Raw genomic sequence first — 24,144 nt, 5'->3', positions numbered from 1 at the left:
GAGCAAGCAAGAAGAAAGAAGACCCCAGTCTTTTGACAATGCCAGAGGTGAGGACAGCTGCTGCTAGTGATATGTGGACATGGGACCAAAAAGGCACTTGAGAGTAAGGGTGGCTTTGAAGAGCCAGAGTAGTCTGTGTGTATGTTGATATTTCCCTTGCTGAGATTGGGTCAGTGAAATCTGACCCAGCTATTTGCTAATAATCACAAAAATTACATGTAACTAATACTGGTTGTATATTTACATAATGAAGTGAACTTTTTGTCTTCTTACTAGCCTGCATTTGTACAAAGTTCTAATGTTCTTTATTAGTATTTTCAGGAAGTGCGTACCCCAAACTACAACACATTTTTTAAGACACTGAAAGAAATGTTTTTCTAAGCACAACACATTAATTTGCCATAATCATTAAAAAAATTTGATAAGATATATCATATTTTCCAGGTATATTTAAGTCCCTGAATTTTTACAAATGGAAATGTTAAGATACTTTGAATGAGCAAATTAAGAGGAATAAATCATTTGGAAATTGGGGTAGTTCAAACTAAAATTGACCACAAAACTTACTGAGTTTACTATCATCAATTATGCTGAATTAGTCACTCAACAGAACTACCCAGATCTTTAGTTTCAGATTCACTGATGCTTAGAAATACACGTAGGAAAATCACTACATTTCTCTCTAGGTGGATTGGTACATGCCTATAATCTCAGCCACTTGGAAGGCTAAGGCTGGAGGATAGTAAGTTCAAGGTCAATCTCAGCAATTTAGTGAGACCCTGTTTCAAAATTAAAAAAATAAATAAATAAAATAATTTTTTTTAAAAAAAGGGCTGGGATTTAACTCATGGTAAAACTCCCCTGGGTTCAAAACCTAGTAACAAAAAAATTACAGAAAGAATATCATTGCATTTCTTAATGCAAGACATTTTATATATAATCTCCCCAAATTCTTCTACCACAAATCAAACTTTGTGCAATGTAATCTGTGTTAAATTATTAAAAGAAAAAAAATCATTCCATAATCACCCTGGGAAAGAGAGGTTCTAAGCCATTCGGAGCAGTGGTTGGACGAAATCTCCTCCTCCATGTTTCAGATCTATTTTCCCTTGTGACTTTTCCATCTCGGGGAGGAGGCAGAGGAGGTACAGGCATCATGTAACTGTTAATGTTTGGAAGTTGATACGGGTTCATTCTTTGTGAATTGTTCATGGAGTTCCTGAACTTCATCATTGCCTTCTTGCCCTGTAATCAAATTTCATGATGTAAGAACCAATAAAACAGAAGAGGTGACCCAATTAACCCAAAACTAAAAAGACCAGTCTGTACGATTGACAATGCATACAAACACAACTAATATTCACAGACAAACCCAAAACACACTAGTCAGCAGAAAATTGCATTTTGTAGTATCCAGAGCAAATTAAATATTCACAATTTCTAACCTTGGGTAATATAGTTTATTTAAACCAACATAAAATAATGACATTTTTACAGTACTCTTGGATTTCTCATCAACAATTCGTTAAATCTCTAGGGACATAGTACAGTTAAACAATTTAATATCACAAAGTCTGTAGTGTTATACTTTGAAACATGACTGAATATTATACTTGGTAATAAGGAGTTAATGTTTTTGACAAGTTTTGACTTCCCCTATCCAGACATGAAAATATCCAAGGTTGGCAAGGATGTGAATAAAATGGCAATCTCATGCACTCTTGTTTAAAAAAAAAAATTAATTTGTTCTAATTTGTTGTACATGACAATAGAATGCATTTATGCATTTTGATAAATCATACATAAATGGGGTATAATTTCTCATTTTTCTGATTGTACATATTGTAGGATCACATTGATCATGCAGTCGTATATGTACATAAGGTAATAACATCTGTTTCACTCTACTATCCTTCCTACCTCCATACCCCCTTCCCCTTCCTTCTACCTAATCTAAACTAACTCTATTCTTCCCTCATGCCCCCAATCCCTTATTGTGAATTAGCATCCACATATCAGAGAAAACATTTGGCCTTTGGTTTGGGGGTTTGGCTTATTTTACTTAGCATGATATTCTCCAACTCCACCCATTTACCAGCAAATGCCATAATTTTATTCTTCTTTAAGCTGAGTAATAGTCCATAGTATATAAATACCACATTTTCTTCATCCATTCATCTGTTGAAGGACACCTAGGATGGTTCCATAGTTTAGCTATTGTGAGTTGAGCTACTATAAACATTGATGTGGTTGCATCACTGTAGTATGCTGATTTTAAGTCCTTTGAGTATAAACTGAGGAGTGGGATAGGTGGGTCAAATGGTGTCAGAGACACTCATGCATTCTTTAGATTATTTCAACCTTTGTGTGGAAGGCAAATTTGACTATCAAAATTTTAAGGTGCATACTCTTTGACCTAGAAATTCAATTGGTAGCAATAAATCCTGCATAGGCAACTAAACTAAAGTACACTCATGTAAATTTGTATGAGGTACAGATACACACACACACACACACACACATATGTATCTATAGTATAAATTTAGCTGAATCATCAAAAAATGTAACATTCTAATAGGAAAATATTTAAATTTGGCTTTGTTTATATAATAGATTCTTACCAAACTATTGAAAAATGTGAATTTATTTATCCTAGTATAAAAGAGTCCTTGCAGTATGATCAGATGTTTCTTTTTAATAATTTATATGTGGGTTTTGACAATAATCAAGGATAACTAGAAGAATCTGAGTTTCCTATCCAGTATATAACAATGCATTTGTTTTTATAAGTATTTATATTTAAATAGTTTATGTTGTACTTACATTTTTTTAAATTTCTAATTAATTTGAAGCCCATTTACTTCTTACTTTGAGACATTTAATAGTAAAAGGCTGTTTTTAAGAAAGGGAAGTTATTCTACAGATATTTTTCATTGCCAAGTAAAAACAGCTTAAATAAAGGCAGGTGTAGTCCTAATTTTGATTGAAAACAACGTTTATGTGAACAGAAGGGATTTAAGTAGAAATGCACAAAGCAATTTACTATCACTAGAATGGTTGGTATTTCATTGTTATGTTCTTATTTCTCTTTTCTTACATATTCCATTTTTTGGTAATGACTGCTTTTATAGAAGAATAACAAAAATAGGTGAAAGTAGTAAGACAATATAATCAATTAATGTAGAATTTGGGGGTTTGGAGACTTTTTAAAATGATTTCTGACTAAGGTTAATTGTATGACTTGCTCAGAAATGGTTTAATAATTTTATTTAAATTAAGATTTTTTTACTTTGTTTTTTAGTTCAAAGCACCTTGGACAACTTTTCATGCCATTACAGATAATTTACTGTAGTTTTTAAATGTACCTTAATATACTATGACATCTTTAAACAATATATAAATACTTGTTCTTTCAAATGTTCACTATTAAAAATATAACACTAAAAATATTCTTGACTCTATTTCTTTGCATATAAGTATGTATTCCTTATATAAATTCCTATATGTTAAAATGCTTGAGTATGTTCATTTAAAATGGTGATAAATATTCCCAATATTACCTGTACAAACAGTTGTCCCAATTTCTTCTCCTACCAACAGTGTATGAGAAACTCTCATTCAGAGGTTACTTTTAATCAAGAAATTACTTTTACTTAATTTTATTGTAACCAGTCTAATTTTGACCAAATCACTTTTGCCTAAGTTAAAGACCTTCAACCTGCTTTTATGTTATACCTTCAAATGCTTTCCACAAGCATATATCTTCTATTCTATAAAAAAATTAATAAGAATTTATTAGATACTCATTACATACTTCACGATCATACAGATTACTATATTTCAATCTTGTTTGATTTCATATTAAAACAGTTCCATCATCAATATCACTGGAAAAAAATATTTCTTTTCATACTGTATATTTCACTTATGAACATTAGACTATAAACTCCAATAAGTTACTTTTGTCAGTCTTGATAACTGATATGACACCAATTTCTAGACCAGGACTAACCCATAGTAAATGGCCAATAAATATTTACTGAATGAAAAGTGAGTTTAGCTAATTGAAACTAACATGGAATTGACCTGTCTTCTTAGCACCTGTGAACTACCACTAAATGCCTAACTTTCAGTAACCCACACCCCCCCCAAAAAATAAAAACCTATGTTGATTTAGTCAGCCACTCTATCCAGTGGTTCTGAATAGATTTGAAAAATGACCTGAAAGAAAAAATATTGTTCCCTAGCTAGAAGAGAAAAACTCGAATATTATCTGATTGATAGTGTTCACATATAATAAGAAATGTACCAATCAAAATAGAATTAGTTACAGCAGCTTAGGACAGAATATAATCACCTTGGCAAACATGGAAGGTACTCATCCGAGCACAATCTAGGGGAAAGAAAATCCTACCCATTGGACTTTGAATATTTCCAGTTCTAATGGCAGAGTTATCCCTGGAGGACACAGAGGGTTTTAGAGTTCTCTGGTACTTTTGGCAAGCGCATTCCTAAGAGGAGATGGGTGCACCGGGTTATCTTAGTCTGATCCTATTAACATTCCGTTATACCATAACCCCTCATTCCAATTCCATATTCTCCAGGCAACCCTCTCATTATGATCTGGCTCCTCATGTAGTTCTACCTACAAGAGAGGAAGGCACTTCTATAAACTTTCACTATTTGATTTTTTTTGGTGAATTAATGGCCCCTAATTATGATAAGGTCACTATTTGGTTTACTCCAGAGAGAAAAAGGACCTTGTGACAGTTTTCCAGGACTGACGATTCATGAACACTGGAAGAAATGGGAAAGCTGTGGGCCTTCAGTTAGAGACCAGGTCCTACAAAGTGTCAAACCAACTGACTTATGATCAAGCAAGTTCTTGCCCAGCTCAGTCTTCTGAAGACAGAGTCACCACTTTTGGAGTATCCTACTTTCTGGGAAGCTACTGTTAAATTAACTGAAATAAAGTTTGTGGAAAATATTTCACATTTCACAAGTTGAAAAGCACATTAAGTGGATTAAAATCTTAGTTATTATTTTTAGAGTTGTATTTATACTTTTACTGTGAAGCAATCATTTATTCATCTGAATTAATGACTCTGTCAAAGTTATCAGTGAAAGATAACAATATCTTAATTTCATATATTTTGTGTTTCCTAATAAAGGGAACATAATTCGCCTATTTCAAAGTAATGATAATCATGTTACAGGTTCTTTCATAAGCTAGCAAATGTTTCTTCTTCATGTTAGAAACACAAATAGTAACCTCCCTAGTTAGCGATGTCCTAATTATACTTCCCTGTTTAAGTAACTCATATTTCATAGTTACCAAACCTCCTACTTGTAGTCTATTTAAATAAGGAAAATTTCCTGGGACATGACCTTGAAAGGGGAACTTCTGAGTGTGATTAACACAGCGTTTTTAAAGATGGACATTCTTTTCCTTCCATACGCAATCTTCTGAGTCAAACTTGAAGCAATTTCATACACTGATGGGAAAGTAAGTCGGCATGCAAATGCAAACCTAGTCTTAGAAAGTTTCATTTTCTAGGTCTCATGCATTTAAAATCTGGAAAGAGTCAACACTGGGTCATTTGGTAGAAGTCATGTCTGGCTATGAAAATTCTTTCCTCTGCTTTTCAACCAGTCTTTCCAATTAATGAGAAATGTCCATACATTATTACAAATTCATTCTTTACACTTTCAGCTCAATATTACAGAATTAATAGGACTTTCAGTTCCAGTGGCATAGAGTTCACCAGAAATAATACATAGTAAGTGCTTAGTAAGTGCACAATATCAATTTCACTGTGTGAATAAATTGAATATAACATCTTAAATCTGTGATAACCCAATATTCTGATCAAGAATAAGAGCATGTTTCTTGAAGAAAATAACATTTACCCCAATGGGAAATGGAGCTTCATTTTCCAGCAATGAGGGTTTTGATCTGGACCCAGAAGTTATCTTTGGAGCAGTTCCCACTGCAGGGTAAGTGGGAAGAGGCTGTAATCGAATTGGAGGCTGCATATTTCCTGGGGCAGTATATGGTCGAGGGGCTGTCTAGACAATTAGAGAAAAAAATTCCATTTAAATTAGTATCTTGACATGTTTCCAGAACCAATTAATAACCTAACAAATTGCCTAGAGTAATTAATGGTGCCTTTTTACTGAACAGATTAAACTTTAATTATGTCCTTCCATTATACATACCCTTATGACCCAAAGTATTTGTGAAAACATATGGTGTTGAAGTCCCCTACATAACTAAATGCCACAATTATAGAGTATGCTAAACAAAGGAGATGTCCTCTATCACATTTCTGTATTTTAATCATACTGTAAACTTGCTGACAATACTTAATTTATACTGTGCACAGAATGGCTTTCTTCAGTTAAATGTTAAGTTGAATAATGTTCCTATTTTGAGATCTAAAAGAAAAGTATTGGAATGTACTCATTTCAGTTTCAGCATTTTCAATATAAATTCTACTCAGAATTCTTTAAGCCTTAAAATTGGTGTCAAAGTAAAACCAGACAATAGGAAAGGCAGATGCCTAACTATAATGTATTACCATTTATTCAACTGTTTCCTTGAAATATTAAGAAAACAAAAATGAAAAATTGTAACTGGCAACTTTGGAAAACACTGTATAAAATGAATGTGTTTTCCATGCTGTTGTATTTCGCATTTGTTTCTTTAATTCTCCTGTTCACCTTCTCTACCTTGCTCTAAGCCCTGGCTGTCATTCCTTTAGGAACATACCAACTAACCTCAGTATTGCGGTTACATTCTACCAAGAGAAGGAACTGACAGGAGACAGAAAAACAAGAGAATAAAACCAGGACTTTTATTTCCCTGAACCTTCCCTGAGGGGTTCTAATGGGCCAGTAAGGGTCTCAAACTAAAGTCCACTGCTCCTGTTGGGAAATGTTCTCCAGCTACAGGTACAATCTGCTGGTTCTGGAATCCAATCTTTCTCTTTCCCCAGAGAGCCTAGGGACTCTGGTTTCCTGTTGTGCAGACCCCAGTGTGCTTAAAATCCCTAGTTGGTTTTCCTTAACCCTGCCTGCAATTCTGTAAATAGTTTCTTTATTAAACACTTCCTAATTACTTTGTTTGTGTGAGCCATCTGTTTCCTGCTGAGCCCCTGACTGATACATTTTCCAATCAAGAATGTATTGCAATGAATATCAAAAGTGCCAGTATGGAGCATTGCAAAGTGCCTTTTGGGGCATCAACAGAATATTGTGAGTTTAGTATAAAGATTAGCAATGTGTCAAAGTAGGGGGAAAAACGAAGCTGTTGGCCCAGTTGTTTTATTACAATAAGATAATGGAAAACCTATTGAGACTAGGAGATGCATATTTGGGTAAGAGAATATGAGAGGGATGGTATATAAATGATTCATGAATAAAGCTTCATACATTGACTCTAAAGAATGATGAACAACAAATACTCAATTCTGGAAAAGTATGTGTAAATACATAAAAAGTGATGATAAGGCATCTCCTACTACCAAATATTAGTGTTGGTACCGTCTTGAGAAGCATGTCATGCATTACTAAATCTCTGATTTTGTTAAGTCAACACTTATTGAATTCCTGCCAAAGGACTAGGAAGGAGATTAAAAGTAATTTTTAATATCTAATGGTGACACAGGACAACCATTGTCAAATGAACCACACAAATACTGCCAAGTAGATGATAACAACAAAATACCTGAGAACAAAATTTAGAATTAAAAGGTCTTAGAATATTTAGGGTAAGCCAATGAGGCTAATACAAATTAAAACTTTGTAAGCCGTTAGACATTAAATAGTTAAGCAAGAAAATAAAATTAGTTTTTATCTAGGAATATTACTGTCATAAATAAAGATTATATTTCCAGGATCCCTTACAACTCTGTGTATGCCTCAATGTAAGCAGAAGTGATAGAATGAAACTTCCAGGTCATGTCCTTGGAGAAGAGAAGTATGTGCTTGCTTTCCCTTCTACCGCTTTCCTATGGTTAAGGTACCCATATGGTGGTGCACCATTTTGGTTTATGTGGATGGAGGCAGCACCCTGAATTTGGCAAATACATAATACAAAAGAAATCTGAGCTTGTGATAACTTTATAGAACAGAAAAGGCACAAGCTGAGATAAGACATGTACATGTGTTGGGTGGGTGGGAGCCTGATGCTTAAGCCATTGTTATTTGAATTCTCTGCACACAAACCTGTATCACAACCAATACAAGTGAATTGACTAGAGCACATAGAACTTAAAGAAATACAATATAAGTCTATATAGGCCAAATGGTAATAGACCTTAAAATCCACAGAAAAATGAAACTAGAGATTGTGAACAAGGGAATCAGATCACCCAAAAGAATCTTGCAGATTCTGTAAAACAAGCATGCTTTAAGATTCTCTCCTGTCAAATAATCCAACCGAACACAAAAACATGAAACATCTAATACAGGGATTCAAGAAAACAGGTTACTGCAAACTAGAACATGATCTACTGGCTGTTATGCTCTAAATTTTACTTCGTGCATTTGCATACAAATATCATCAGTTAGATGAATGTGGCAGTCAAATGTTTAACTGATTACATTTATCTCTAAAAACAAATCTGCACCATTAACTAACAGCTGTGAGCTACAAACTGCTGTAGTTCACATCAGAAGCTACCTTAAATTTGCTATATTTTAAATGGTTTGTAATATATTTTCTTGGAATAAATATGGCACTGTAGTTTAACATTCTCAAAACTGTGCCAGAATGTGAATTGAAATTGACTACCTGGTGAATAATCAGCTTAGCTGAGCATTTTTAATTCTTAGAAGATCTCAAGGGGTAAATTTTCCAAGAATGTGCACGATTCATTGAAATGACTTTCCACTGTTTTAATGGTCTGCAGGCTCTTTTGGAGGTCTAGGTGCAACTAGTCAACAACTGCACTGGCATTGCACCAATGCTTTCCTTACTCACTTGAGAAAGCTAAAAATAAATAAATAAATGGTGACATCCCATAACAATTCTTACTTATCTCTGGCATTTGGAGGTCAGGAGTGAAATATAAAGACTGTGTATCCACACTGGGAAAAGCAAATCATTTCTGTAAAATGGGAAGTACAATTCCAAGATCACAATAGGTATCCCGTAAGATGCAAGAGCACCATAGGAGGTGACCAAGTGAAGAACCCTGGCTTAGCAGAGGGAAAGGCTTTTGAAGTGCTGGTGTCAGTGTTTCCTGTAATTTTTAAATTACTTTCTCACTTCTGCCACATTAAGATCTCCTGGATGTATCATAAACTATTTATTGAGGGTGTTCAGCTGGAAAATTGAAAAGAAAGCTTTTAAAGGGTTTTTCCTCTCTGAAACAGGTGGGAAGACAGAAAACTGCACTTGATTGTTTCTTTTGTTTTACTCAGGTTAAACTTCTGAGAGTCTAGTGAATTGCCATCCAATAAAAGAATTATTTGTACACATATACATTCAAATCAAACCTGGAAATGGGGTAACAGCAAAGGAAAGATGGTTGCTTTTCATCACTTGAGCTGCTCATGAGGAAATGTCCAAACATATTTACCTTTTGAAATATGTCAAAGCTTAACACTATATATGATGAACCTACTTCAACAACCTGTGAAAGCATTGCAATTCCTCTATAAATATTGTGCAATACAAAAAAAATTCATGCTAACAAGGAAATAGATTAGGTTACACAAAGCAAGAATAAAGATATAATCAAGCAATTCAGTTATAACTTAAACCATCAACCTCCAGCAAATATTTTGCAAATCTTTTCCAGTATTGATATTGTTTCAAGGTATCTCACTTTCCTTTGAGAGTTTATAATCAACTCTAGGTTACAAATGAATCAAGCTAGAACACAATATCAGTGTGCAATTCGTTCAAATAGAATCACAATACATTTAATTATTTTTATTTTAAAATATGAGCACATATTTTTGATAAAAGAAACCTTAGTATCTAGCCAATATGCAATGAGATACCATTTATTTGTGCAGATAAGAGGGTACTAGAAGGAAAAGCAAGGACTAAATTCATAGGTCAGAAAATATAGAACATGTATGAAACAACTCATGGTTTAATTTTGCTGCACTGTAGGGTGCTAAAGGGTAACCATGGGGGGAAATATTGAGATAGCTAACTTAAGGTCATGTGGTTTAGGGTCTTAAATGTTTAGGTAAAAGAATCTGGTCTTTCCTATCTGTAACACAGAACCAGGGAAGGTACTGGGCATGTATGTAACATCAATAATCTGTACTTCAAAAAAACTAGCAGTTAGCAAGTACAATGGATTTGGTAGGAGTGATCTTCATTGGAAATAGGAGATTCAGAAGAGACAGAGTTTAACAGATAAAAGATTATGGGGGATGGCTGTTCTTTTTTCTTAGTTTTATTTTTTTGTAATTTGTTCTTTTTAGTTATACATGACAGTAGAGTCTATTTTTATGTATTTATAAAAACAGGGAGTCTACATTATTCTAATTAGGATCCCAATCTTGTGGATGTACACCATGTTGTTGTTCTTTTTAAGACAATGTTTTCACTCAGAAGGACTTGCAGGATTATGCAGAGATGGTCCCAGAGAGCATTCTTTTTGAGATTAATAAGAAATCACCAATTAATAAGCTGGGACAGAGTGTTTAATATAACTCACCAGTGTTAATGGACTAGACTGTCCTTCATCAACCAAAACACTATGACCACGGTTAGTCTTTGGGCCAACTGGGGGGCGAGGAGACAGGATTGGCATGTTATTTTCAATAGATTGTCTTGTGTGCTCTCCCTGGAATAAGAAAGAGATTTAATGAAGAGATTCACAGTTAGTAGTCTAGCTTAGGTTAGTGATTGACTTAGGTTCATGCTTGAATTGAATGTAAGACCAAAGAAGTCCTTTTTCATTCTTTTCAGGAGTGCTACTTCTGAGACCTGTCATGGTGGTTAGGAAGTTTTGTACCTTATCAGGGAGCTGAGCATGGTAGGGGAAGGAATAAAACTGAATCTTCTTTTGCTGCACACAAAGAAATAGCTACAAAAGCAGTACATCCTCCATTTTAGCAATAAACACAGCAGACTACTATCAAAAGCATGGTGCCCTTCACTACTTTGTTTAGTATACACTACCAGAAAGGAGTACTTTTTTTTTTTTTTTTAGAAAATAAGCTAGTGATGTCATTAAGCAAAAATGATGGTATATTAAACAAAAGGGACCTAAAACTTATCTTTTACCAATCGCAGCTACAGAGCAAAAAATGGAAACTAATGAAAATCATATGGAGAGGAAACCAAATGTCTGTAGCAAATCTCTGTGGAGGTTACAGCACACCCATGTACCTAGTCTCCTATGTCTGGTAAGCTGGGCAGGAGCATATGAAGCACAGACATACAGCTCACCTACTTCAGGCACTACTAGACACTATTTGCAGTAACCACTTTTCTCCATCAACATTTCAGCAGATAAATTACAGACCTATAACTCAGTCCCTGATATAAGACAATATCAGCAAAACTGAATTCACCACAAATCTCTACACTCCAACTCTCCTGATCTTGAAAAACTGACCTACCCTTGTGCCATCTAACAACGCTTTTGTAACAAGATTATCTTTTGACCCTGATAAAATAGATCCACATCTGTTAGGCAAGAGGGAAAAAACAGAATTAATTGGCAACTTATTCTATAGGAGTTTACAAATATTCATCAGTTTGTGAAACGTGTCTTAGGTCTCACATTTGTAGGACTACACAGAAAATTAAGAACATGTGATTTTGAATGGCATAAGAAATTGAATAAAACTCCCAACCTAAACCAAAATCTTTCAAACATGCCTAATTGAATCTGTCATCTCTTGATTCAAATTTATATATTTCATAAGTTCACTGCAAAGAAGGGATATACAAAAATAGAAAACAAGCAAGGAATTTCAACAGGCCTAGTACAAAATGTCTTAAATCTTATTATGCTCTCTTTTGCTAAAGAGGATCTTTCCCATCATAATTTTCAAGGGCGACATTCACACAAAAATGTGCCATTGTATAATTCTTGAAATGCTCTATTTTTTTATCACATTGAGAACATTATCATCTACTTTTACTCTCTTAAGACAGCCAAAGATCCTTTGGCCTCTATCACAAGAAAATACAAAAGCAAAACTTCAAACTCGAAAAGGATGTTTACAAGTTTGTCTTTGAAAGGTTTGTGCCTTATTAAAATCTCTATCACACAAACAGCTCCTATTTTGTCACCATCATCCATAATGAGGACAGCCAACATTCAGGTTTAGTAGAACCATTATTTGACCTCAGCTATGTGTTACCCAAAATAAAGTGCCTGGGGGAACTTCAATAATGACCCACTGCTTGTGAAATCATCAAATAATATTATGAAGTATAAGACGGTATGTAGTGCCTTACCTTAAATCTCTGAATTCTCTCCTTCTTAGCTAAGGTCTCCAGCTTTTTTTTTATTTCAAGTTGATGGTAACGCTAAGCATGCAGGAAAGAATAGAGGATAGAATCATATCAATCATCACAAATTTTTTGAAAATAATCTTACTAGCTAACTTTATTCTCAATTACCCCTCTTGTCATTGAGATGGAGAAGAATCACCTGCCTAAGTGTGCAGGTGAGAATATAAATTTATACTACTTTTAGGAAAGTCAAATTATAAACATGCATTAGACAGCTAAAAGTTTTCTACCTTTTAGAGAGTAAATTGTGCTTCAAAACCCAGGGACAAAACTGAATATAATTTTTTACATGTTTTATGCACAGTGATGCTATTAGAAATTCCTTTTCCTTTTTTCCAGAAGCAATATCAACTTTGAAGAGAATGTTTAAATTTTTGTCACATTCAAATGATGAAACAGAGTGTGATCATTAAGATAAGGTTCATAAAGATTTTGTTTTTTTGAAAAATGGAAAATTCACATAATGCAGGAAAAAAGCAAAATCCAGAACAGCACAGAAATACGTAATTGTCCCTGTGCTAGGAAGATGCTTCATGTACATGTACATGCTTCTTGAACAACTGTAATTGCCAAACAGCCCTATTTTACAAAGAGAGAAACTGAGGCAGAGAACCATGACCTTGCCTCAGATCATACATAGTCAGTTATACAGCTCTAATTTGAAGCTTGGTCTAGCTGGCATTAACTTCCTTTTCTTTTTTTGTTTCTGTTTTTCACAAAACTATGTCCCTCTCACAATATAGCATAATTTTATTAAAGCATAAATATGAATAAACCAAAAACATGTATATTAACAGTAGTTATCTCTGAGAATAGATCTATGTGATTATTCTTCTTTATTATGCTTTATATTTCCAAATTTTCTGTAACCTATTAATATTAAAAATAAATCTCACACAAAAATGATCTGCTTACAATCCAGTTTGAAATCATTCAGATGCATTTGAAGGTCTTTATTGGCTCTTTGAAAACAGAGTTTTGTTTTGTTTTGTTTTCTTTCTACTCTTGACTCCCTCTTGCTGCCTGGGGGACCCCAGGGACTCAATCATTCACTGCCTAAGTATCATCAATCCTCTTCTTGACACTTCCCTTTCCTCTCCTTCGGTCTCTGATCTCTCTCACCCACTTATCACCAAACTTTATTACATTCACTATCAGCCATTTTCCATCTTCCACTTATTCCCGTGCTCCACGCAGTTAGCCCCTCCTCACCACTGCTGAAACTATTTCCCCAAGGCCACAGATGTCTTTGCCTTCTGAGTCAAACCTAATTTCCTTTTGTCCAGTACTCATTTTATTTAACCATTCTGCCGCTCCTAAGAGCCTCCTGGCTTCCTGGAAAATATCCTGTCAGGCACAGTTTTCACCACTTGGCGGTCCTTTTCTGCCCATGTTGTTCCTGTGTCCCCCGGGGTACATGCCACTGCCCAGGCTGGAAACCTCAGAGCTGCTCCTCATTCTGTCACTTTAAAGCCTTCTCTGTCCTCAGTATCTCTGGAGACAGCTGCATCTCCCCTGCATCCCCACTACTGCTGTTAGCCCACACCCTCCGGCAACAGCTTCCTAATTGACCTCCCACCTCCAATCTTTTCCAGCTCATTAATCCATCTTCCACATTTTTAGCAACATCATCTTTCTAAAACAGCTCTGCTCATTTATTTCACTCCCCTGCTGAAAAACATTTCATCGCCTCATCACCTACACTCTAAAACGAGTTGGGAATTCAGGGCTTTCCAGAAACGGGGCCTAACTTAGCATCACTTCCTGTCACCCCTTTCAACCAACCCACTATGCAGTCTGGCTTCAGTGAGCTTTCCTTTCTGTTCACAATGTCCCTTCACATCTCTGTAACTTCACACCTGCTGTCTCCACTCTCTGGAATGCTTTCCTGTGTTTTCATGGGAATTCTCATTCACTCTTCAAGATGTTTTGCAAATAACAGGATCTTTGATTCCCACAGAAAAAAAACCATCCTTCCCTTCTTTTCTGAGCTAGTTTGTTTGCTCCTCTCTCTTAGCACTCACTTTGTGTATGTGTGTGTGTGTGTGTGTGTGTGTTTTAATACCTTGCATCTATAACATATAGCTTCATTTCTGCATATGGTAAGACTACATGTTTGTTGCATGGGGCTGGGAATGTGGTTCGGTGACTGAGTGCTTGCTTAGCATGCATAGGACCCTGGCTTTGGTCCCCATCACTGCAAAAATAAAGAAAATAATATTTTTTTGCATGAGCGAATACACAAATATCAATACAACAATATTGATAAATAGTATCAGCATAAACTAAATGGGATACAAATTTGGCAATTTTGAGAAAAATGCTGTTTCTTCTAGTATATTAATATTATATAGGTGGTGTGCCCCTTATCCAAAACTATTGGGACCATAAGTATTGTAGAGTTCAGAGTTTTTCAGATTCTGGAATATTTTCACAGACTTCACTTGTTGAATATTCCTCATCTGACAAATATGAAATATGAAATGCTCCAAAATCCAAAATTTTTAAGCATCATGTTGGTGCTCAAAAAGGTTCAGATTTCATGTTTTTAGACAAGGAGTGCCCAACCTATGTATGTATTATCATATTCTAGTACATAGATAAACTATTTAGTACATTGCATATTATCATTTATCAAAGATATTTATTCCAAACTTTAAGAATTATAGACTTTTAAGTGATAGTATGGTAAGTCATAATGTGTCAGTTATGTGTGGTTTTAAAAAAACTGAACTTCATGGATGAAAGTTAATATTGAACTCTCCCTGCCTATCAAATAATCCTGAAACTAGGAATAGATTAATTTTATGTCATAGTATTTATTTTCTTAAAAGAATTATAGAATTTTAGCTAATAATTTTATAAGCAAGTGAATCCAGAAACCATAATGATTTCATATAATTTATGCACAAGATAGATTCTAAAGTTAATATTATATATTAACTGTATATATATGTGTGTGTGCATATATATACATACATACACATCCTAAGTGAACAATCCACTTGATCAATACAATGATAGCATAATAATAAATACATTCAGTGGCACTCAACTTGGTATTGGTTTACTGATGATTCTACAGTTGTTCATAAATGTTTACTGCACCCATAGGTCAATGGTTTTACAAGCCAAGTTTTCTTATTTACTGCTATATGGTCAAGCCAAGAAGTGACATGCTTTTTCAGAGAGATTAAAATGGTGTTGATGCCTGAAACTACAAGTTTCATGGAGCAAGGCTGAAATAATTTATCAAGTTAGCTAGATATCCAACTAAAAATGCCATGTCAGATTAAAAAAAAATTTGTTGATGCTCGGGTTGTAAATCTGTGTTGACCAATGTGGCCTAAAGTAGGAGGGACAGCAGATGTTTCAATGCCTATTCCTTGAAACTAAACATACGGCTGAGCTTCGGAGCCTTAAAAGAATAACAGATCTGAAATAATTCATGGCAGTGGAATTACTGATATTTAAACAGATGTCACTTTTTTTTAGCAAATGGAAATTAAGGTACAGATGGTGAGGGTTGGTATGTTTCAGAGTAGCCATTGTGGATTTAAAATCTACATTTAGAAAATTAAATATCACAAAATATATTATGATGTCCATATTTTTTCCCAACTGAAATAGAGAAAAGCTTACTTGAGTCTCTTGGCTCCTGGCTACCTAGAGAGATATAGAATATTTCTTAAGTCACTTGATTCCATTTCCTTTTTACTGAAATATAGGAAGAATTCCCCTGCTTCTGGTTACAAAAGCATTATTAGGTATCACCTTATAAAAATTAAAAGTACAACAATAAATATTTGTACCTCCATATCAAGGACCTTATGGAAAATAGCCTGGGCTAAGCACTCCCGGATATATTTTTGGTGATCTCGCTTCATAATATTTAGTTTGTATTCTTTTTCAGAAAGTATTCTTCCACTTCTTGAGATCTGTCGTGAATAAATAAAACGCACACAGAAATACAAAGTAGAAAATGAGTTGTTAGTTTTCAAATATGGGAGTCGGGCAGAGTAGAACGTAGAAAGAGAGAAAGAGAGAGGAGGTCAGGCTAGGGAGGGAGAGAGAAGAAATGTGGCAGCATCGCCTAAGCACAAGGTGTGGGCCACCACGGCCCAAGCACTCCCGCGGTCAATGAGTAATTGGTTCATAGGATTAAAGGGCGAAAGGAGTCTCATACACCGTCACTGTGAAGGCGCACACGAGCGGTACGCTGGACATTTACAACGAGGTTTTCATTACAGTAACAGTTCCTCCTTGATGGAACCCGGGTGTTCTTTTCATTTCTGAACATATTCTGGGAAGAAGTGGGTGGACGCCACCGTGAAACGAAGAACAGGGGCTGTGATCCTAGCTCATGATCTCACAGGAAATACTTTGAAAGGCAAAACAGGCGAGCTGCAGAGGATCTCATCCGTTTGTTTTAAAAATAATTGGTTTCATTAATTTGTTTTCCCACTGCTTTTTCTTCTTCCACTCTCCAGCCCAGAATGTAATTTAACTGTTGTGATTCAGAATTTTACAGATTATGCAGTACTACAGATAGAAAGAATTCCACATTCTTCTCAACTGGCACAATTGCAAGACCCAGGAATGGCAGTTTCTCTTTTACTTATTTTTCTTTTCTTTGAATCCTTCCTAAAAGCATTATGTTGTATTTTTCTATATCTTGTAAATAAAGAGTATTATCCTTCTCAGATAGTTTACATTTTATTCCACTTATTTATGACCTGCTCTTCTTTGTAAGGTTTAAGGCAGGCAAACAACATATTTATTCTTAATTTGTTCTAAACTTGCTAACTATAGTGTTTTTAACACTATTGTTGCTGTATATTTAGTGTTTAGATTAACTAGAGCTGTGCTACAATTAGTTATTGATAATCTTAATCAATTACACACACATATATTTCAATGGAAGAAGGGGATTTGTTATATGAAAAGCTTTCTTGAAATTACCAACACAGTCTTTGGAATGTGTTGTCTTTGATATATCATGTCACATGTGTTAAATTGGAGAAAGATGTTAGACATTCCTTAGCAGTTAATATATGTCATGATTATTTTTTCTCTGGATGCTGTGTCTGATCTCCCCAATTAGAATAGAAGCTCCTAAAGGGCAGAGGTCCTTAAACATAAGCCTGTAACAGTATCACCTAAAAGGACTTGAAGAAACACAGATTGATGAGCCCATCCCAGAGCTCCTGGTTCAGTAAATCTGGAATACAACTCTTGCATTTGCATTTTCTAACAAGTTCCCAGGTGATACTAAACAGTGCTAGTTGAAGGGCTTCGTTTGAACTGCTGCTCTAGAGAAATGGCTGTAGCTTCCTTATTTGAGTCACCATGCATACAACCAAATGTTCAAAAAGTGCTTGTTAATGATGTTGATAAGCAAACGTAAAGTTCTTTCCATTATACCTGAAGCTCACAGAACTTTTTCCGAAGAGACGATGCTAATAGTAACCACAATAATTATAACCATCACTGTAATTATTGCAGTAGCACATCTCTAATTGTCATAACGATCCTGAGGGCTGGGCATCATTATCTTCATTTTAAAATTGAGGCAGTTGGGGCTGAAAAAATTACATAAGTGATTTGTTCAAGATTCTATGTCTTGTTAATGGCAGAGCCGGGTTTCAGCCAGGTCTGTCTGTTAACAAAGCCCCAAGAGACTGAAAAGTGATTCTCTGGACTCTCTCTGAGATCTCTCCAGCAAGAGTGCCAAGCACATAAACAACAATTAGAAACACAATGCATGTTCTTTCAACACCAAGGCAACAATTGTTAAGGAGTGTGTTTTAAGAAGGTAAATAGCTAACACTTTCTATGACCACACCCCTTTCTTTCAGTGGAAAACATAGGTTTTTAAAAAGGATTTTCATATTATAGGTATTTGTAGGAATGGAAACTTCGTTGAAAGGACAATTTTAAAACTAATGAAAAATACCAATGTATCAATAAACCATCACAGGAAATTAAAGTTTAAAAAATTTCAAGGGGAAATGCTGAATTGTTCATGCTTTTCACACCATGCTCTATGATTATTAAAAACAATATTTTTTTTTCCTGACGACAATGAAGTCTTCTCTATCCTTATTCCCTAACATTTTCTGGTTCATAAAATGTGTTCCATAAATATGTGTTAAGTACATAAATGAGGAAACAAATGAACGATGCTGTTGTAACTCACTGGGACTTTCCCTCAATAGTTTGTTTTCTTAGTGATCATTGAACTCTCTTTTCATCTTCTGAAATAGCCTGAAATAAATAAATCATAACTTTTGAAAAGGAAACAATTTTTCTAAAAGGAGTAGGAAAAAGCGATGTCATTGACTAAAGAGAAAACCTGAAAATTTGGGAATTACTGGACTTAATGAAACGAGAAGACATGTAGAAAGCAAAGCAATTCTTACCAGCCCTGATCTTAGGAGATGCCGCCGTATCCTCGTGTTGTTAAAATATCCAGCCAGGTGTTTATCAGTCAGGCTATTGTATGCTGCAAGTAATCTGAAACAGAAAATGAAGTGTCCCTTGACAACCCAAGTGATTCTTGACTTTCTCATCCCCAAATTGTGCATGATCAGTTGTGCACTTGTCCAGTCACTGGTTATTCGTGTATGTGTTTAATAAATAGGTCCTGAGAACCTACTGTTTTCCAGATTTTTTGATAGGAACTGGGAGCTCCAGTTGAGACTGAATGGCCTGGTAGACAAGTAGCAGCTCCTTCAGAGGACTCTTCAACCCCCGGTGACATGCCCTAGGCTCATACCTCACTCTTGCCTATTCTCCCTCACATTGTCCCTCATACCATCAGGACACAGGGCAGTCCCTCTATACCAAGGGCCCCTGCTTCACTTGTCAGCAGGTGACAAAGTGATGCACGTCTCTCTTCTCCCAGGAAATGCACCCTGATGTGCACCCAGTGGGCTGTTATCGTCCACTCTGTTCCCATAGGCCCTTAGTACCCTTCACATTCACACAATATGTCATTACTAACATTTTCATCTCCTCTGCTCAAATTGAAAGTCAAGATGGGGCAAGATCCTTGGTATCTCTGCTGATGTTATTAGTTGTGTACCCAGTAAGTGAAGGACATAATTTTATAGGGGACACGGTCTTATGACTAAGTTGCTACCAAGTCCAGCATTTTTTAAGCCCAGTATTTTTTAACTGTTTATTTCCTCATGTCTATATAGACAATTTTATTAATTCTATATCTAGCAAAATTCTATACCAAAAAAATTGGGGGGAAAAAAAGAGTATCTTCCATTTTTAGTATCTTTTAAGAGTTAAAAGAGAACAAATTGACTCCTCAATTATATAATATACCTTAGTAGATGGTCAGTCTTAGTCTGTAAATCAGTTGAAAGTTATTTTTTTCTCTTTCAACCTATCATTTACTAATTATGCTATACCTTACAAAACATACATATACACATATGTATGTATGTGTGTGCATATACAAAGGCATCCATATATGTACATATACATAAATGTTAGTATGCATATACAGATAGAGAGAGAGAAAGAATGAGAGACAGGAATTGGAAGACAGAGGCAGAGGAAAGAAAGAATAAGTGATTCTAAACACAACCATAAACTTGTCCTTAAAATTGCACCTGCAACAAAGATTTACAATCTGTACATTTTATTAACAGTTGATCGTTAACTTACATCCGAGGGCAGAAAAGAGATTCATATTATAGGATCAAGTAAATGTTATTAGCAACAATTTTATTTCGCCGTTTCCACTGACTTAATTACATGGAGATGCTATTGGTGACCTTTTCCTGTCTCTTCTCTCCTTAGCAGCCCATTTCAGGAAAGTTCCATGCTGTCAAACGGTAAGGAAAGTTTAATTTTGTCCACAAAGAGACTGAAAAGCAGTTACAAAGCCCAGAAGCCAAGATGCCACATGAGGGTTGCAGACATGTGAATGACTGCAGAAACCATTATTTCCCTGGGTTTATGTAAAAAGACAACCCAAGAGCTTCACTAAGGCACATACAAAACCTGCCCTGGATAATGCTTTGAAACCATCTTTTAAATGAACTGTCTTGGTGTCCTATAGTTCATCAAAGGTTTCCTGTCTCCGAAAGGTCAACATTGTATCCCTTACCCTTTCTGAATCTCAGAATATCTTTTCAGCTCCTCATTTCAGAAAGGTGAGCAGGTGTCTCTCAGTCCTAACAATCATGATTTCACAGTTCACAGATTCTTAAGATAAATCATTAGAGTGATATCATATATAGTCTTTTGTCTGTTTTTCAGGCCCAGGTTAAAGAAATCAATAGTTTTGGAATAGCTAGGAGTGTTAAAACCCTGATTAAATGAAGTAGGGTCAAAAAGTTGAAATAACAGGGACTTCAACTTCCCTACAGATGGGTAAAATATCTTTTCTTTTAATTCAGGATTTGTAGCTTTTTAAATATTTAGTTCCTAATAACAATGCATAACCAGTTTTGGCACCACCTAATTTTAATTCTCTTCAGGGTTCTACCAAATGAATATGTGTGCATGATGTTCCTCCAGTCTCACCAAAAGGTAGAGGAAGTCCAGCTGGGTCGAAAACAAGGTATGCATCATTTTTCTTGCCTTTTTTTTAAGAATGAAGGTGGGTCCTTGATATGGTTTCCATTTGTAAAGCAAATCCTTCCGTGACTATCATATAACTGGCCTTGGTAGGACAGCTGAGTAATATCCAGCAGGGTCTACCCATATTCAGTTATGTCTTTTTCAGACAAAGCTGAAGTTTTAAGCTGAAACTTTAGATTAATGAAGTATCAATAACAAGAAATTTCACTGCAGTAAATTATATTCATATTTGTTGAAAGGTCAGTGCAAACATTTCCACTGTATATTATAAACTTTAGCCTCGTTCTGATCATCAAGCTTCCTTTACCAGGGGGATACTCATATCCTGTGTAGCCACAGCCATAGTCTGTCTGGTTCTCTGTACTCCAGGCTTCCTATGTGCCTGATGTGGGCTTGGAGCCTCCCTTTGCATTTACTAATTACAAGAATGTACTTACCAAGCCACAAACTTAGGTTAGTAGAGCTCTTCTGATATTTCTGCCTTTGCCCTCTGTATTCACTGCCACTCTCCCTAATATAAAAGCTGCAATCATTTACTGCTCCCCCACCCTTTACACTGCAGCCAGTTCTCCCTCTCCCATCTTATAACCTAGATCGTCAGTCTGTGAACATCCTAGCCAGTCATTGGTTCACTTTCAGCCTGTGACCTCCCTTCTCAGCAATTGACCTGATTGTTGTTAGCCCATGAAATTCCACTACTTAGGAGAAGCTCCCCCGCCATTTTCTCTCTCTCTCCCCGAGCCCTGAGAGTGGACACTATGGTTGTCCACCTAATAAAATCTCTGGTGTGAGTTCCCATGTCCCGAGTAGCTTTCTGGGTGTAGTCACTGGGCCACGACTCAGACTGGGCACCCCAGGGTGCTTGCTCCCCTGGATTCAAGGGTCTGCGCTGCGTTGGGACCCAAACTGAGCTGCATTTTTCTTACACCCCCCCCCCCAATCCATTTTTCTTTTCTTTATTGCACTTGGCATAACCCTGCATCATATAAGGTCACCTGGTTCTGGGCTTAGTGACTGTGTGTATCTTGAATATTCTGTTCCCTTGGTATGTTACTCTCTGCATCTGTTGTCAAGGCTGGTATTCCAGGTCACACTGCCTAAAACCTGTGTTTTCCTCTGTGTGTCTATCAGTACTCCACTGGTCACTGTGACCACAAGACCATGTGACCATATTACTCACATATTGTTCACAAAAAACCCCACAACTCACTGTCCAAACCTGTCTAACATGCTTGCTTCTCTGCACGATAAACAAAATTACTTTCCTACCCTCTTGTTGCTAGGAGGGAAAAGTCCCACCCTCTGACTGCATGCACTGGGAAAAACAGTCCAGAGGAAATGCAGCAACCCTATATCTGGGCTGGTTCTGTTTTCCCTGCTTCCATACACACCATGTGTGATTTCAGGGCCCAATGCTGAGTCACCAGGAGTGCTGCCTTCCCAGCTGCAGCTTTTCAGCTCTCAATCTTTGAACCCTCACCTCCTGCCATGCAGAATATATAACAAGGCTCTATAGAAATAGAAGTCAGCAATTCTTATCAATTCCTCCATCTGGCTCCAAAGAGAGTCTGTCCCATAAAAACCTCAAGTAAAAGGAAAGGCACTATAATTGTTATTAATCACAAACATTTATTGAGCACTGACTATTTTTAGGTCATTCTATAAGGCCCTGGGGAGGCAGAGATGGCACAGACTGCATTCATAGAGCTCCCAACCTAGCAGGAAGACACACACATACATACTCTCTCTGTGTGTGCACACTTGATTTCTTCCTGTTTCCTAGGCTAATTAGTTCACAGAGTTACTAGCTGTCTCTGGTTCAGGCACTGTGCCCTGAAATGGGAAAGGAGTGGAATATCCATATTCCATTCTGCAGATTATAAAGCACTTCTGCACACCTACTTCTATTTGATTCCTTTTAGACCCCTGGAAGTTGAGCCATATCTAACTATTACAAATCTTCCACCTTCCTAAAATTAAAATGCTTCAAAACAAGATTATTGTCCAATGTAGCTCAGCCTAGGAAAGTCTAACTAGGGTAACAGCCCTTCACAGACCTCAGGGGTAGAGCCATTTCTTTAACTCTAACCTTCTCCCCCTACTTTGCTTGTCCCCACAGTGTCTACCTTTGGGGAGGAACAGGGACATAGCTATTAAGACTCTAGCTTACTCCACTTCCACCATTACTGGCTCTTTTAATAGGAGCAAGTGACCCTCTGCCACAGTTAGAAGAGTCACAAATTGGTCAAATTCTCTGCCAGTTTACAAGGATTGCCTTTTCTTCAGTTTCAAATAACGTGCTCCTCATTTCCATTTGCAGTCTCATGAGACTAGCCGTTTCCTTTCATATTCCTACTAACATTCTGTACATGATTATTTATGTATTCTCTAAGATAGAAGTTTTTTCTCTAGCTCTCCTCTTTTCTTTCTGGACACTCCCCAGAGTCACCTTTAAAATTCCCTTCAAGGCAATATTGTTTTTTTTAGAATGCACCTCAAAACTCTTTCAACCTCTACCCATTACTCAGGCACAAAACCGCTTCCATATTTTTAGCTATTTATCATAGCAGCACCACATTTTCTATATGAACTCTGTCTTAGTCTGCTCAGGTTACTGTAACAGAATACCACAGTCTTGGTAGTTTAAAGAACAAACTTTTGTTTCTTAGAGTTCTAGAGGATGAATTTCTGAGAACAAGATGCCAGGATGGTCAGGCTCTTGGCAAAGGCCCTCTTCTTGGCTTATATATGGCCATTTTCTTGTTGAATCCTCAAATGGAAGAGAACAAAGAGGCAAACTCTTTCATGTCTTATAAGGGCATCAATCCCTCATGACTTAATTATTTCCTGAAGGCCCCATCTCCAAATAGCATTACATTGGGGATTCAGGTTTCGACATGAATTGGGGGGGACACAAACGTGCAATCCATTATCATCCCCATTTCGTGAGTGAAGTCACTTGCCAAAGATCATATAATCTAAAACTTGTTCCTAATACTAAAAACCAAATCAGAGTGAACACCATTCACCAGGTCTTGCTA

General features: G+C 36.2%; 1 protein-coding gene across 2 annotated transcripts in view; it reads right to left on the bottom strand.

Annotated features, from left to right (window-relative positions):
* Erich3 (glutamate rich 3) overlaps positions 1-24,144 on the bottom strand; it is a 121,387-nt gene that overhangs the window by 73,277 nt on the left and 23,966 nt on the right. Inside the window, exons 2-7 of one of the 2 annotated variants that reach the window (XM_047533588.1) lie at positions 18,922-19,015; positions 16,312-16,437; positions 12,443-12,514; positions 10,686-10,814; positions 5,911-6,069; positions 1,030-1,245 (exon numbers count right to left, since the gene is read on the bottom strand). In XM_047533588.1, coding sequence (XP_047389544.1) covers positions 1,030-1,245; positions 5,911-6,069; positions 10,686-10,814; positions 12,443-12,514; positions 16,312-16,437; positions 18,922-19,015 — 796 coding nt within the window. The remainder of the gene's footprint in view (positions 1-1,029; positions 1,246-5,910; positions 6,070-10,685; positions 10,815-12,442; positions 12,515-16,311; positions 16,438-18,921; positions 19,016-24,144) is intronic. The other variant, XM_047533661.1, reaches the window with a different exon arrangement.

The sequence above is a fragment of the Sciurus carolinensis genome, chromosome 1, assembly GCF_902686445.1.
Source record: "Sciurus carolinensis chromosome 1, mSciCar1.2, whole genome shotgun sequence".
Taxonomy (NCBI): Eukaryota; Metazoa; Chordata; class Mammalia; order Rodentia; family Sciuridae; genus Sciurus; species Sciurus carolinensis.
Note: the sequence above shows the minus strand (reverse complement) of the source record. Positions and strands in the feature narration are given on the sequence as shown.